This window comes from Thermobia domestica, chromosome 3, assembly GCF_964235325.1.
Source record: "Thermobia domestica chromosome 3, izTheDome1.hap1.1, whole genome shotgun sequence".
In the NCBI taxonomy this organism is placed as follows: Eukaryota; Metazoa; Arthropoda; class Insecta; order Zygentoma; family Lepismatidae; genus Thermobia; species Thermobia domestica.
Window position 1 is genome coordinate 55608173 of NC_137456.1, and position 17627 is coordinate 55625799.

The following is a 17627-nucleotide window of genomic DNA, read 5'->3' on the forward strand; positions in this document are numbered from 1 at the left end:
AATATTCTTATTGCAATGATTGGCGACTACAGATCAGCTACGCGAATCCTTGCTGCCGATAAAATCCTCAAATCCAGAAAACAATGTAAACGTTGTGAAATTCGTTCCTTCCAAGTGCCAGTGTTAATAATTACACAGAAATGATCAACTAAAATGGGTGTAACAACAGAACCACCAATACTGACTATATTACAGATTATAAATTGCGAGAAATTTGTTCTTGAGAAAGTACAAGTCTTGATATCCCTGAGTTTCCATGTTATAAGCAAGCAGTGGAAAGATTAGTGAAAATATTTAGTGAAGGTTCTTCGTCAGTATGTGAGCCACGAGAGATTTCTTCATTCGATCCAAATTTGACTTAAGAAATACATGACTACTTTTCAGATAAAGTCGCAGTATTTTGCTTGAAGACGTGAATGAAATTTATGAAACATTCAATCTAATACAGATGTAGCATGTAATATAGAATATGAACTTCTGTAGCTTTAGAAATCCACCTGGACACGACAACGAATCTTAACACCTTCAAATTATAGTCTCCTTCAAGCGGAGAGCTGCCTAATAATTACACAAATGAATAATAAACATGTATTTATTTACAAAACCTATCAAACTTAAGGTCCATTGCGCCCCTGCTAAGAAATATTTTAGAGAATTGTAATTTCCGGTGGTAAAGTACTACAATATGATGCAACTTTTGCCCTATATCCGAATTCGAATTTTAAAAAAATAAAAATTTGGGCTCTTTTGACTCATTTCTAAAATCTGTCAAACTTAAGGCCCATTGCGCCCCGGCTAAAAGTTATTTTAGAGAATTGAAATTTTGCATGGTAAAGTACTACGATATGATGCAACTTTTGCCCCATATCCAAAATCGAATTTCGAAAAAAAACAAATTTTTTTTGGCCTCTTTTCACTCCACCCTAATATATATACGGCTGAAATAAGGATAGCACAGCCAGTATTCTACAGGGATACATAACAATTAACATGTCCTGAATAGCTGGGTAGCAATAAATGAGCGCGAGCTCTGTGAACATGAGTCCTACTATTAAGCGGATAACAAGCAGGAGCCCGAGACAGCACGGCCCAGAACCTAGACAGCTTACTGAGTTAGCTGCAAATGCTACAGTAATTTGCTATAATCATAGGAAGAACAATGTTCATTCTGAACATAACTTCTGCTTATACGTTTGAGTAAAGGTTCTGAGTTCTAAACCATGCAATTATAAATTAAGTAGTAATATAGTGAAGAGATTTTATATGATCTATTGCATATTAGTTTTGAATACATTAATATTAAATATGTGAATTAAATTGTGAATGATCTATTACAAGATTCCTACTGACCTGGAGAAATCTATTTCCCTGACTTCCAACTGACCTTTGGCATGAAATTCCCTGACTTTCACGACAGGTGTCGGATGACATTGACATATAAATACGGAATAAATAACGGTGAATATTTACATATGAGAACATTTATTCTACTGAGACAAATAATAATCAATTGCTCATACGTACATTTCACTTACTATCCATAAAAATTTGAGCAACGTTCCATACTGTGATAATTCATGGTTGGCTAAGCTGAAATTGGTTATGTACAATTAATGTTAGAAAAAATATGTTTTATAAAATTTTCCTGAGTTTCCCTGACCTGCACCATTTTCCCTGACTTTCTTGATCAGTAGGAACCCTGTATTTAATAAAAGTGTTGTGGACCAGAAGTTATTTATGATGGCAACGGTAACTAAGCATTCTATAACACATCAAATAAATGTTACGCTTTATTCCATAACGACTGTAATAATAAGATTTGGATTGTATAACATTACAAAACAAAGTAACTTTCAACAGTAACATAAGCATATTAATAGTGTTTTATCATTTAAATAAACCATAAGTAATGCATTAAAAATTTAATTTATTACAAACAGGAGTATGAAATAGCAAACAAAAAAGAGATGCAGTCCTACCATGATAGAAAAAAAGTACTAGCACAGCTATGAAACAAGTGGCAAAATATATCTGCAAAATGAACATCTGCACTTTGCTGACCGCTTAAATTAAATTACGCAAATCAGAAAAAAAAAAAATAATTGATTTCTTCTATGTTTGAGCTAAGAAGGGTCATGAGTACAGCCCGGATTTATCTGCAAAATGCATGTTTATATTAACATGCAGAAACGTATGGAAAGTATATTCTTCTTTCCGACGGACTGGTAAGGATTCGTTTGAGACGAATATTACAGCGCATATAAGTGCATAATTTGAGTGAATTTCCATGTGCATGCATATTTTGTAAACTTTGCTGGATACTGCATATTTCAAAGTTTTATTGCTGCATACTAGCATATTTCATCGTATATCACAAGGAAATAGGTTATATTTAAAGTGATCTGAATCACTTTGTAAACGCAGATTTTTTTTTTATTTTTTTTTTTTTTTTAATGAAGCCTTGAGTTTCTTGCTCACAATCCTAGTTAAATTCACTTTCGATTGCAACAGAGGTCATCGAGAGAAGATATTTTTGTTAGAAATTGAAATTTTATTTTCTTAGCGTATATTTCAATGTTAAATTTTAAATGCATATTTTAGATATTTTTCGTGCATATTTGCATGTATATCCCGGGGTTTGTTTGTGCATGGAAATCCGGGCTCTAGTCATGATATACCTCGGTAGTCCATGGGTTTATCAAGAGAATTTCAAAAATAAATATTAACTTTAAAAAAAATAAAAAGAAAAACGATAGTACTTCACAATTTTTCCATTCACAAATGCCTCTTACTACAGAAGGTGTTTGCAAAACTAGTCTCATTTTTCTTTTGCTTTGAAGTGGGCTTGAAGCCAGAGCAAATGACGTGAAATAGAATGCACAGCAAAAAGCTCGTAATGAACCGGGACAACCAAATGAGACAGAGCACGAAGAATGCATATGAAGTAAGCAGAGTTGATGGTCCTCGTGTTCACTTGACACTGGACAAAACAAGGTCAATTGTTCGACTATTTAGATAATGAGATCCCAACTGGCAGAAGCAGAAGAGGTCTTTGACCAAAACTACTAAGAAAAATGATTATGTAATGAATGGATGGATGCATCGCTACGAAGAATAGAAAGACAACGTTCGACTACGAAACAACTCAAATGTTCTTTTCTCTCTTGGGAAGAAAAAATCAAATCCATTACCTTCTTAAAAGCTAAGAATGCGTTTGAGAGAATACCAGCAAGCAAAGGGGCTTTTGTTTCTTCTTAACCACAGAGATAGCTATATTTTTTGATTATAACCAATATATATATATACTTAGTTATATCATAAATACTGTCAAGTTTGAATGTGAATAACACAGGGAGTATTAACACCAAGGCAATTTATTTTGATCATGTTTTTACATTGATATGTTCTACACCTGACGCACGAACCATTTTTCGAAATGTCCCCCGTTGGCCTTGATGCAGGCAGGAAGTATGTCCGGCCACTGGTCAATGGCATTAAACACCATGTCCATGAGAAAATTGTTCACTGCTCAGGTCAAGGATTGTTTCAGACTGTTGACAGATGGATGCCGTTTATGGCAGACCTTTGCCTGAAGGACTGCAGAAGTTTGTAGTCCAACGGGTTAAGGTCCGGGCTGCTAGAAAGGCAATCAGTGGTAGAAATGAAGTCGGAGACGTTCCGTGCCAGCCAGTCCTGGGCTGTTTTCGCTTTGTGGCTTGGAGTGGAATCCTGCTGGAAGGTCCACCTTTCTCCAGGGAACATGGTAGCAGACAGTGGTTTCACTACAGGTGTTAGCACTGTGTCCTGGTACACCTTGGCAGATGTTTTAACACCTTGTTCGCAAAATTGCAGCTGGGTTGTGCCTGAGTAGCTCAGTCCCCACCAAACCATCACTGAGGTAAGATGATGTGCCCTCTGGACCCTTGGAGATGTCTCAGCAGCTGCAGTATGTGACATGGCATACATACGGTCATTTTGGGCGTTGTACGCCTGCTCAATTGTAAACACCTTTTCGTCAGTGAACAGAATCTTTTTGTGCAGATTGTTGGCGTAACGCCGCAACAGTCTCTTTGATTTAAGGACCCTCTGCGACATTAATGTTTGGGGCAGAAAGTGACCAGTCCGCCTCTTATACGCCCGTAGATGTAGGTCACTCCTGAGCACACGAGACATGGAATTTCTGCTGATGTTCATCTCAGCAGCCATCACACTTTGTGTTCGAATAGGATTTCTTCGAATTCTTGCTGCGACTGCTTTCTGGACCTGCGAAGTTGGTACCGTTCGTGGTCTGCCACTCCTTGCGCGGTCAGCTGACGTTCCAGTCTCGGTGTATCGCTGTATGGCGCGATATACGAATCTCTTGCTGATTTGTAGGGGTTTTAGGAGGTTGAAAATCTCACCTGCTGTCTTCCCGACCTTCTGTAGTGCAATTACTGCCACACGATTTTCGTAATCGCCCCACTCCATCAGAACTCAGTACAACATCAACGTATGTCATGAACAGTCAAACACACACTACATGCATCTTCCGCTTTATACACAGATGGCAGCAATTGTGCCACTCCGGATGCCTACAGCCCCACTCCAAACTCTGTGACAGTATTTATAACTAGGTATATATATATATATATATATATATATATATATATATATATTAAAAGGGTAATTTTACTCGGTCCTTATAACGTCTGTAAAAATTGCCCGATTACTATGTAGCGAAAGTTTAGGTCACAGCTTAAATGTTCGTATATTCTTCAAAATTAATGAGTGGAAGCATATCTGGTATAACGAATGTTACATTTATTGTATTCAATTAAGAGTTACTTTGTTTTGTTATCAGGATAAATATTTATGGACACCCGGTATGTTGAATTTTAATGCTCCATGTTTATGAACCGGGGCAAAGGAAGAGGGTGATGAGATAACAGTGGAATGAAGCTGCAAACGGTAGAGCCCCGAGAAAACCCTCCACATGGTGTCTGCCCAACACAAAGCCCATTTATCAGAAGCTGAGATCGAACCAGGGACTTCACGCTCCAAAGGTGAGTGCTCTACCACTGTGTCATAGCAGGGCTGTGCAAAATATTACAACCAAGTCATACATTTTCTAATTCTCCAATGTTATTAGCGTTTAACGAAAAAAAAAAAATGTCCAAATATGAAATAAGATATATACCAAACGGTAGATCTCATAGACCCCTATGAGTGATCAGAATTTTATGAATGAGTGTTAATTCTCATGTGCAATTTTTCAGATGTAGTACAATAGATTACCGAAAACTTGGCCTAACGTGAACCGTACGGTGTCCGAGTTTGTGAAAACGCCGGATCATCGGGAATCGGCTTAAAAAAGAATAAGTACCATGCGCGCCGACAACGTGGGTGCTACGGGGCTCCAGCACTCACATAAATAATTTTGTGGATGCGGCGCACCCACAAGTTTTTTTGTTTGTTTGGACTAGTTCCAGGGCAGTACCAACTTATCCTTACAGTGCTGGTATATTTTACCTTATCACAGCATAGTACTTCATGCAGTGTTCATTTTAACTAAAAATAGATCAATGAAATATCGATACTTCCCTTAAAAACATACAGGCTAACACGTCCCGGCATTGAAATGCACCCACATAAATTTTGGAAAGTCGGCGCCGTTGATAAGTACGAGTATTTCCTCTGAAAATAAAGTACTGTACTTGGATGTATTGGTTGCTTGAGAATACAACAGAGAATAAACTGCCCAATTACCCTTAAACAAAGGAAAAGTACGTAGTTTATTAAGGCATAGAGCCTTTAATATACATCAAAATGAAAATAATAAATACACACTGTGCAGTAAGTTTACCTGGTAAGATAGACCACAGAAAAACACTTGAACGAGTTTGCACGCGGAGTTTTCTCGCCCTGCCAGGATGTGGCCGAATTTATCCGGACTGCCGGTTATCGAGTGCAGAGTTTTCGGGATTCTACTGTAGCGCATATTTTATGATTGTTTCTATTACATAACGCTAGCTTGCTTTCACAACATCAACGAAAGGAAAGAAAAAGTGAAATCTTTGAGTTTTACGTCCCACGGCTATGCCGGTAAGGCTAAAGGAGACGGTGATGATGAGAGATGAGTGAAATGGTGGAATGAAGAAAGTGGGAGGAAAGGGGAGAACCCCGAGAAAACCCACGAGCACGGTGTTTGTCCACCACATTTCACTTGGCGGGGGCTGGGATCGAACCCGGGACCCCAAGCACCAGAGGTGAACGACGAAAGGAAAGAAAACATATAATAATAAAAGCTTAACAGAAAACGAAACTAAGTAAACAAATTACTTCCTAACAATAATACAAAACATTTACCAGGTTTCGCAACTCCATAATCTTCCAACTAAATCAAAATATATCTCGTGAACTAGTTTTTCCTTTATATGTAAAAAATAAAGCAGATTCAGTGAACAAAATAACGTTTTATTTTCAATCCTTCATACGAGCCACAATTAAAAACTTGTTACTTTTTTTTATATACATATAATGCTTTGTAGGTGTATGTTGTATGAAGCTGATGATGTAGGTGTATCTAAAGCTGGCAAAATGAAACGAACTACTGATCACCGGCCTAGCAATACTCTGATGCTAATGGTATTTTCAGCGTAGTTTCATAAATATTAACACAAGATTTCAAAGCTACTACATCATTTTTAATGCGGAAACGTGCCTTTTGCAATAAATTCACACACACAATAGCGGACTTTTTTTTTTTTTTTTTTTTACAAAACATTTCAGACAAGGACAAACATGAATGCTTTTCAATATTACAAGCTACTTAAAAATGTCCACACTATCAAACTGTTTATAAATGAAAAATTGGAATCTGGCAACTGAATAGAGTAGAACCTAATAAATCCATCAATATTGGGAGAAAAAAATTGAATCAAATCGAACCAGATAATAATAATAATAATAATAATAATAATAATAATAATAATAATAATAACTATTAGCTAAAACTGAATAAATTGCAGAAAAGCCATTCTTCATTCTCGTTCCGATATTCAATCAACGACGAATGACACACACAAATAATAACGAATTTCCACTGTGTGGCTGTGTGTTACGACATATTCATTTTTAACGTTATTTCTATACTCACGAAATACTTCAAAAAACTGAACTACAATAAAATCTTACGATCGAATATTTTTGTAAAGTTGCGCGGCCACATCATCCTCAGGCGGCTTTAAAGGAAGCACAATCCCATTAAAGCTACCCAAGTCCTTCTAGTTGAGAGTGGTATTTCGGTTGATCTGCTGGAGAAGAAAGCGATGTTGCATTTGTTGTATTTGAATAAGAAAAATAAATTTATGAATACGGACCGGGGAATTACTTCTAAGACAACTGGTTCACGCACCCTCATAGTCCAACAACACGTTTCCAGCAGCCTGAAAAACGTGGAAAGACAAGAGATGTATGCCCAGTGCCTGTAAGGGATGTACTTCTCAAGATGGTGGATTTCATTCCTCCGGACATTCTGCTCGACTATATGAATTTGGCTAGACGCAGGCCCGTATCCAGGGGGGTCTAGGGGGGCCGCTCCCTAAAATTTTCACGGCAGGCTTGAAAATGAGCTATAATATAGTTGGGTCGGCCCCCCGTACAATTTTGGGCTGGCTACCGGCCTGGCTAAAAGTGTATGTCATCCAAGAACTGTGTATTCGAGGTAACCTTTGTCAGACTGCAATTATCTCCTTCTTTTTATGTCAATCTACATAACACTATGCAATTTGAAGTATAGGTTTAATTGATCTGAAATTGGACCATAAATCTGAACATCTGCATATATGCTCCCAATTAGCTCCGAAACAGCAACACAACACTTATTATTGAACGGGAATATCACGTCAATATTGGAAAAAAAAGCAAATCTGTGGTATCATAATTGCAGTTATTATGAATTTCACTGTAACTTATTGTGCATCAACAAATTTTACTGACAATATTGAAGAAAATATAGCAGTAGGCATCCGCAGCATCGTCCATATATGATACATTCAAGCAATCTTACTATGATTTTTTGTTCTGTCCTATGATATGTAGTATTTGTAACTCTCATTTAGTATTACAAAGATTACTGTTTATAGCTTTCTGATCTATCTATACCTAAGAATAACGAACAAAATCTGACCAAAGAAGTAACTAGACATTAATTGTTTTAATTTCGATAATATACCACTGCCTTCATCAGAACTGTCTTAATACTACATCCAAAAAATGTGTCTGATAAAGATAGTAATGGATGCAGAAGTTTGGTAATGTGGATGCAGGTTGGCGACAGATTAGACAGAGTAAAACAAAAATACTAGCACAAAACGTTTATGCACACAACAAACTGTACACATGGATACAAGTTTCTGTGAAGTATGGATGTATCTAAGAAAATCTCTTAGAAAATCTAACTGTGCAAGAGTACATGTTTCACAATGCAAATTGGTTACGCATCATAAGTGCAAGAGACTTTTAAAAACAACATTCTTCTGTTGAATAGAAACATGGCCTTAAATATACTTCAATATCTGCGAAACTCAATATGATGGAGCACCATAAGCCAGACAAAAGAATAGATATTCAAAACGGAATGAATCTTTGCAGGGAACATGAAGACTGGAGTCAAAGTGGATGCAGTTGCACCCATTAAACCAAATACTGAGCCGCATATGGATGAAGGCAATGCTAAATTACCCAAACCGTAACACACATTATCATTAATACATAGCAATCGTTTTGGTCAATTTTGTTAATTTATTCTTACTGTTAGTAACAAAAATTTATGTTTACTTATTATTTTGAAGACGAAGAGGTTAGATCATGGAGTATGGAAGCTTCCCAGTTGAAGCAAGTGACCTGCCAATAATGGTAGAATACCTATGATGATGATTATTCATTATTTTAATCAATATACCACCAATATTGCCTGTTCAGAAGCTCCAATGATACCTTCAACTAATCCGCGTGTATTTGCTTCTAAAATTATATACCGATAAAGATTTAAACGATAATTAACTGTATATAAAGTTCCAAATTTACATAACACTTATTCTTTTCTACGTTTAAATTTCAACCAGTTAAAAATCCATACACATAATCATACTGCTTTAGAAATTATCTCTTCCAAGTTCACAAATTAAATTTCCTATTCAAATAACAACGTAAATGATTCAGCAACTGTCATTACCTGGGTTTCTATTTCTGACGTTCTCTTGCATGCTGAAGACAATGAGATCCGTATTGCCCTATCTGTGCATCACAATAATTTAATTGGGGTCATGGTAGCTTGGGGGTGGAGCGCTCATCTCTCGTGCGTGGGGTTACTGGTTCAATCCCAGTTCGCGACAAGTAAACTTTATGGAGGGCAAACATCATCTGCATAGGTTTTTTTTCGGGATCTTGTTTCATCCTACTTTCTTCATTCCACCATCATCATCAATCTCATCATCATCATCGTATCTTTTCGCCTCAGTACATAATCGCGGGACCTTAAAAGATTTGATTGTGTATCCGCGGAGCAAAAACTTTTCTATATTGTTTCGATGCTCTCTGGCCATCTTCTTCAACGTCTTCCGAGTTGCTAGACTGCTAATTATGTAGTTAGTTTCCTTTCTTTTCTTTATGAAGAACTTCTTGCTTCGAAATCGTATGGAGAAGCTTTAGCTAAAGTTTCCCCAGCACAGAATGAAAGAACCACAAACATATTGCAAGCCCAACAGAGTAATTCAAGACATTGAAAAAAAAAAAAAAAAAAAAAAAAAAAGACAGAGAGCATCAAAACTTATGAAGATGATTTTGCTTGGAAAGTATATAGAAAATCTTTAGAATGAAGGAACCCACATACATGTTGCCAGTCTAAACCAGTTTTTTTTTTTAAATAATAATTTGCTCTATGTATTTATATCACATATGGACAGAAATAAGTTTGTTTTGCCATGGTGTTATTATACAACAACCAGGTTATGCTGGAAGGGGTCACATAAGCTTAAAGAGGAACCCAAACCTTTATTATTTTATCCTTACTAGATTATTGCGCTCGCCCCTGATATCAATGGTCCCTGGTTCAATCCCTGGTGATGTGAAAAACTAAGAATGTATTTCTTAGAAAACTGAAAAATTAGACGGATGGATGAGGAAATAAATGAAAAGGGGATTAATGGAAATGGTAGAAGAAGAAAGGAATACACAGAAGACTATTAAAAAAAAAAAAAAGATAGGATGATTGGACCCATTATGAGACATAGAGAGATAATACTATTAGCTATGAACGTAATGGCACAAGGAAAAATACCCAGAGAAACTCCGCGATTAAAATATACAGACCAAATAATAAAAGATGTAGGAAGAAAAAGTATATGGAAACGAAAAATCGAACTCGGGATAGGGAGAAGGTGCGTCAAACCAATGAAAGACTGCTGACTTAAGAAGAACCAGTAGTGCTATTCAGAAAGTTCGATAGAACAGGTTGTTAAAATCCCGTATTTCGACTTCGCACTACCATTTGTTATACCCAGGTATAACAATTAATTTGACTCAGATATACCCGGAACAGTAAAATTTAGTTTTCAACTCTCTTTGCTTTTAGAAATTCTTATACCTACAGGGTTAAGGGTTAAACATATGATCTACGGTATAATCACTTTTTCTTAATCTCAAATGCTCAGATATCAAGAATGAGAACTGGGAACATATGAGTGTAGTGATGAAGGTTATTTATATCTGAAACACATACACACCATTATCAACACTTGTCGATCTACTGTTGGATTAAGGTCTTCCCAATACTTTTTGACAACCATCTATTTTGGATAATCGTTTCCAAGATTTTCGTAGTGCCACCTAATTTCCTCGCACCACCTTGTATTAGGATGCTGTATAGGTATCTACTTGTCACATGTGGTATCCAGTAAAAATTTGCTTTTGTTTACCTTTTATGGTTTGTTTCTTTATTTTCTAAGAGAGTTGTATCTATCCATCTCTCTCCCTCTCTCTCTCTCTCTCTCTCTGTATATATATATATATATATATATATATATATATATATAGATAGATAGATAGATAGATAGATATAGATAACCGCTTGTTAAAAAATTAGAATAATACCACTGAGCAAAACTGAAATATTCGGGGGTGGGGTTAAGAAACGGAGGCGGAATAATAACAAAGTTTATTCCCTTTCTTCCTATAGTGAATTTTAGTACGTACCAAAAAAAAAATTATCAATAACTTGAAATAGATAAGAATAACCCCAACGTTTGACTGTACGTCCAGATCTTTCCCTGGCCACTGTGGCCTTTCCTGGCCTTCCTACCGAAATACAAAGATCTACTCGGGTGTGTTCACCTCAGTGGGGAACGTAGGAAGACCATTTTCATGTATTAAAATAATAATAATAAACTTTGTTGAGGTTGTTCTTAGTACTCCGAACCCCTCATACAACCTAAAGTAATTTAAGATGTCATCCTACAAATCCTCTGGTTAGAAATTTAAAGTAAGAAAAAATCTCACTCACGATAAATTGACAAGTTATGACAGATTCGAATTTATTCAAGCCTCTCACCACTATAACTGTATGAAACAAAGAATTTACCTACCAACAGATACAACGCAATTTATTTTTCTATCCTCAGTTATGTATATTGTTTCTTCTTTTAAGTAAAAATGTGTTAATCCGAGAACAAGAGTGAATCAGTACATATATTGCCAATGGAAAACATACGTAAACTTCTCTATCTTTAACAATTTCAAAATATAATAAAGAATTTGATTGCTTTGCTTGTGTTGCGTAAATTACATATATAGTTGATGATAATTTTGGTTGACTAAGCATCAAACTCCTACTGGTCAATTTTTTCCTGAACTAGTTAAACCAAAAACTCATTGTATCTTCTTGTAAATCTTGTATTTCTTGAAACGAAACGTCCGTCTATAGTTTGACGAGCACTTAAAGCAAACTTACACCACTGATAAATACATTTATTTCGAAATTTGACATTTTTACATTTACAACATGTTAAATACATTTCGAATACATAAATAAATAAATATATAAGTGATAAGTTTATTTCAGATGCTTTTCAAATAAAAGGCATTTTGTTGCAAGACACAAAATACATACAGAAATACTAAATACGTTTGTGTTTGATTTACATTTTAGGAAAGAACTGACCGCTAAAAGCCCAACCAAAATTATCATCAAGCATAAACATATAATTTACGCAACACAAGGTGAGCAGTCAAAATCTATAATACAGATCTTGTTGATTCTTTAACAACAAGAATGTCTCAATGGAACAATTATGTTTACTAAAGCCTTCCCACAAAATTTACAACGATAAACCAATTACCAAGTTATTTTTCCTATTAGTATGAAAAATGCTCGTGTATGGCTCTGTTTTTCAACAGTTCATATATTAAAGGTCGTTGTCTACCAGACAGACTAACAAATACCAATGTACAACCCCAGTATTGTAAACAATGAAAATAAATAAATAAAAAGCAGTATATCTCAATGTGGATGGATGGGTATTGAGAACAAGCCTCTCGTATTGATAATTGTACACTCATCAGCAAAAAATAGGTACACGTAAACCTATATGTTACCTCGTCAATAACTTCGGAATGAATCGATAAATCAAATTTTCTTTGACTTAGAGGGAATGCAATTCACTATTTAGTACCAAAAGTTATCTTCCAACTGATTAATTCTCAGGAAATCATCGCTGAAAGAACATGAAACTTTCCCTCAGAATTTAGAGCGGCAAATACAATTTTAAAAAAGTTATTCATATCGCAAGTATAGGAGAAAATGCACTCGCGTACATTTGATTCTTATATCGTCAATTACAATTTGCACTCAATCTCTTGCATACATGATGAAAATGAAATAAGAAACTTAAGTATTTTTTTTATGTCTATTTCTCAGCACATTAAAGACATCGACAGAACACATGATACGAAGCTGTCCACAAGATCCCATGATCTAGGGCAGAATCTTAGAATCTATGGGCGCGTTACGCTACTAGGTTCCCACCATCACTACACTAATGAAATACAAAGCACATTTTTTGCGGGTGTGGTGCTTAGGCTTTAGAACGACGTGATCTTTTGAGTTCTAACGCTAATGAAAACTCAAGATTACAAACCATTTCCTCCGAGTCAAAAAGAGGAATGTTTCTTTATAAATCAAAGTATATCTGAGAAATTCAGCATATCAATTCAACGAAATCAGATGACAGGGATCGTTTTCGGCTTGAACAACTTCATCATTAAGAATAATAGCGGTCTTATCAACGGAACCCTAAGCAGATTCTCAGCAAATGTTTTCAGATCATTTACGTAACTTCAAAAATTGGATTTGGTCACACTGTCCTCATTTTCGATTTCAATTGTAAATAAACTTCACTTGATACAAACAAAAAGTGCAGAACTTCAGTTCGCTAGAAAAAAAATATCTTAGTGACATACTTCACACTGTCAAAGTAAGTGTTCAATCTCCCAGCAAAATTAGTGTTTACAACAGCCAAAAAGTGAATTGAGGGACAACCACATTATATGAATAAATTAAAGATAGCGTGGAATTCTGCATAAATATGGATTTTAACAAGTCAGCGAACTGACTCTGTAACTGCACACATAAACATTAAGGATACCGGTGATCAAAAACTGAAATTACCTCTACAGAATACTCTGTACAGATTGATCCTTAAACGAAAGCAGTACAGGGTGTCTACTAAAATTCCAAAATGAAATTTCGTAACCTTTTCTTTACCAAATCATAAAATTTCCTAACATATTCAAGAGCGAATTAGGTCGAATTTTCATCCATGCGATAGAAACGTACTTTGGTTGCGATTTGGTAGCGTCTAAACCCGACCATAAACATTTTTGGTGGTGAATTTTGACGTTTCATAGAACAAAATTTTCCAATCTGTACTTACATTTGTAAAGTTTAAAAAAAATCGTGACCCAAAAGCTAAATTTCGTGACTTTCTTGACCGTTTTCTGATTTCGTGACCGATAGACACCCTGAGTAACTACTACAACAGGAGATGTAAAGGCGTAATTCTTTTTGAGAGTTCATATCGACAAAAGAGATTGCGACCTCGTAGGCGCAGAAGCTTTAAGAATCCTGTGACACAGTACTAAAAATCTGCTAATGACGTTCCCAGAGAGGAAAGAAATATTAGGTTAAAGTAGCCAACATGGAAGCATAAGGTAAACAGATTTTCCAACGGATATTTCCGTTTAATTAAAATATTGTACCTGAGATACATTTATATAAAACATTTAAGAAATGAAATTTCTAGTTTTATGTTTCACTGTTATTCCTTGTAGACGGATGGTTTACGGAAGAGAATGATTATGAAAGAATTGGTGACACAACAATGTGGGAGACAAATGGGCACGATGCCGTAACAACATTTAAGAATACTGGAGGAATTTTTGTAATACAACATTGAAAAAAAAAAATATGAGAGTTTTCTTTAACATTGACAAAAAAAAAAATTAACGACCATATAAGTTGACTATAACTTTCCATGTTTGTACGTTTCCTGGCAACAGTGTGGCTGCCTATGTGGGACGTGAAGCACAGCCAGGGTGTATACTAAAATCCCAAAATGAAATTTCGTGACCTTTCCTTTCCCAAGTCATAAAATTTAGTAACATTCTCAAGAGCAAATTTGGGTGCGAATAGGGCCGAACTTTTATGCATGGGATACAAAGGCGTGCTTTGCTTGCGATTTGGTAGCGTCTAAAGCCCGACCATATACATTTTTGGTGGCGAATTTTGACGTTTTATATATAAAAAAAAATCCAGTCTATACTTAGATTTGTACAGATAAAAAAAAAATCGTGCCCAAATGCTAAATTTCTTGACTTCCGTGACCGATAGACACTCTGACAGCTCAAAAAGTGCAATCTGAACACGTATTCCTGACGAGAGATCGATCTCCCGGGCCTCGCGCACTACAGACGAGAACATGACCACTACTGAGCCACAAATCTCTACTCTCAAAAATATATAATTTGCATAAATTATATTAAAAAATAAACTCTTAATGAACATGTATTACATCACTGTCGGTAAAAAAAAAAAAAAAATCATTTACTTCGCAAGCATCATGGCTCCAGTGGTCCTTCTGAAGCACAGGATGCCAATTTGATCCCATGTCTTATTCTTATTATTTTATTTCTAATTTTCCAACGCTACAATTTCCTTTCACGTACGTAGCTTATCGTTTCTATTAATCTACAGAGTATACAACTATCTACCGAATTTAAAAGTTGTCAGCTGATATGCCTAAATGCAAATATTAATAAAATAAATTGCTTCATAACGTACAACAGCTCGGCTTTAGAATGCCTTCCTTCTACCACTAACAAGCATCCAAACCCTTGTACATGGAAAAGAAAGGATTTTGAACACTTGTACACGGAGATCTAGTTTATTATTATATTTATCGAAAATAATTCCCAAATACTCTAACCTCACCGTTGACACAAAAGTGCCAATTTGAATATTTTACTTTAGAAAGCAATAGGCCTTGTACACCCAATATCTTGAGAAAAGGTCTGCAAATTTAATTTAAATCTTATAGTTCCCGAGTCACTTTCGGTGCATTCATATATGAACAGCACACAATAGGCTTAATGTGACATCACTAGAGCAGCCAAAGAGTAATGAATACACCCCTTACTGTGCAGTATGGACTGTAATAGGCTACTGCTCATATTGATCTTAGATTCTCACAATTCTAAAATTATACTTGCACCAATAATGTACACGGAAACCATCTATAGATCACTTTTTGTTTACATTACAGTTATGACTATTTCACAACATACTACCTATAACACACTAATTCGAAAACAATTCTATATGTGATTTTATCTGGTCTTTTTTTTTAAACCTAGATTTTTATTGATTATGTAAATCACATTCACTTTATAGCCCTAAGTTTGGTTTACTCTTTTTTTAAAAAAAAAAAATCTATTTGCACTGTACTTGTTCAAAATGAGTAGCATCGTTTAGCTGTCGGTACACAGTGCACAAAATTCTATAGAATGCGAGGAGATTGACGTGTGTATACTTCTTTCCATGAATCGGCGTTTTCTTTGCCGTCTATTACAAATAACAACGAGACCGGAAAGTCATGTTTCACTTTTTAGTAATCGCATTAACCTTCCAAAACAGCTTGTTTTTGATGACCACATCGTTTCTATTTCTTTAAAAAAAATGTATAGTTATCTTTAAAAAATACCACAACAGCATCGCTCTAACCCTACATAAATAAGGGAATGTATTATCGATTTGAGTATTCTTGGTATCACTGAAAGAGGTAGCATGGAGTTGCCGGTGAAATTTACGAGCTTTTACGAACTAATGGGTCTTATTTCCCAAACAATACAGAAACATAATAGACGTTGACGGAAGTAGCTGTCACCCGAGACTCGAAACTACAACGAACGACACAACATCGCCAAGAATTTCACAAGAGGATCACATCGCTATTTAAGAGGGAAATAAGAATTCGACGAATGATCTTGCTTACCGTTTGGCCGGTTCCGGGGGCACAAGCTTGACCGTTCACCATATTCAGAGTGTCCAGGACTTCAGATTTCACAGACATTTCACTTCTATTGGTTTGGATTCCTTGCTCTACGCTCCCTCCGTTCATTGCAAGCACAGACACCTCTCCGAACAACCGCACAAGCAGGCGTCGATTCGGAGCAAAGCAACCACCGACTGGCAGAATCCTACGATTCTGCGCTGTTTGCACGATTCTGCTACCACTGACGATACAGTCAACTTTGTGAATGCTTACCTTTCAGCGTTATATCATGCACAGCTTCTATTCAGGTCTCAAACTTGATGCTGGTATTCTATTGTCACTGGCCCGATGTATAATTTCACACTAATAATATAAAGCAAATAAAAACTATCAACCAATATTAACGTCGTCTTATAGTGGCCTTGTACAACAGTTTGCAAGCAAAAGCAATAATAAAGAATGATACCCGGATGAAAGCATGGAACTAGCCTCGCTCGGGGAGCACAAAATTCCACGGACGCAAAATCCTCGTCGACACGGAAGAATTTATGAATTAAAAATAAACACTGCATGTACTTTGCAATATAAACATTTTAGTTTCTCTTAAATTAATTAATTTGTACTTATTGTAAATATATAATAAATGATAATTAAGGTATATAGTGCAAAATATATTTTAAAATTAAGCCTCAGTCTAATAACCCCCATAAATAAATAAATAAATAAATAAATAAATAAATAAATACAAAAAACACAAACAGTAATCTGAAAGCTGCGATTCGTATAACCATTCATTTAACAAACAATACACAAGGAATATATTATGAAAAATATTCACAAATATAAAAAAACAAATGGAAGGATAATTATATTTAACATGGAAACGAATTTAAATTTTTAAACCAAAACACTCAGCACTTCAGATCCAACAAAATAACTAATTTCACTTCACAATTTAATTATATGTATTCATTTACTGTTAGTTTCTATTTTTCGAATTCGAGTTTACGCATTTTCTCCTCTTCATCTTTTCTTCAGTGTTTC

At 35.5% G+C, this 17627-nt stretch overlaps 1 protein-coding gene across 13 annotated transcripts in view; it reads right to left on the reverse strand.

The window, feature by feature from the left end:
- Rbfox1 (RNA-binding Fox protein 1) overlaps positions 1-17034 on the reverse strand; it is a 1063832-nt gene extending 1046798 nt beyond the window's left edge. For 5 of the 13 annotated variants that reach the window (XM_081750842.1, XM_081750841.1, XM_081750843.1 and 2 more), the window contains exon 1: positions 16584-17032. In XM_081750842.1, the coding sequence (XP_081606968.1) occupies positions 16584-16709 (126 nt within the window). In that variant the 5' untranslated portion in view covers positions 16710-17032. Of the gene's footprint in view, positions 1-16583 lie in introns of all 13 variants that reach the window. The other 8 variants (XM_081750847.1, XM_081750844.1, XM_081750849.1 and 5 more) reach the window with 5 other exon arrangements.
- Positions 17035-17627: the final 593 nt, after the last annotated feature.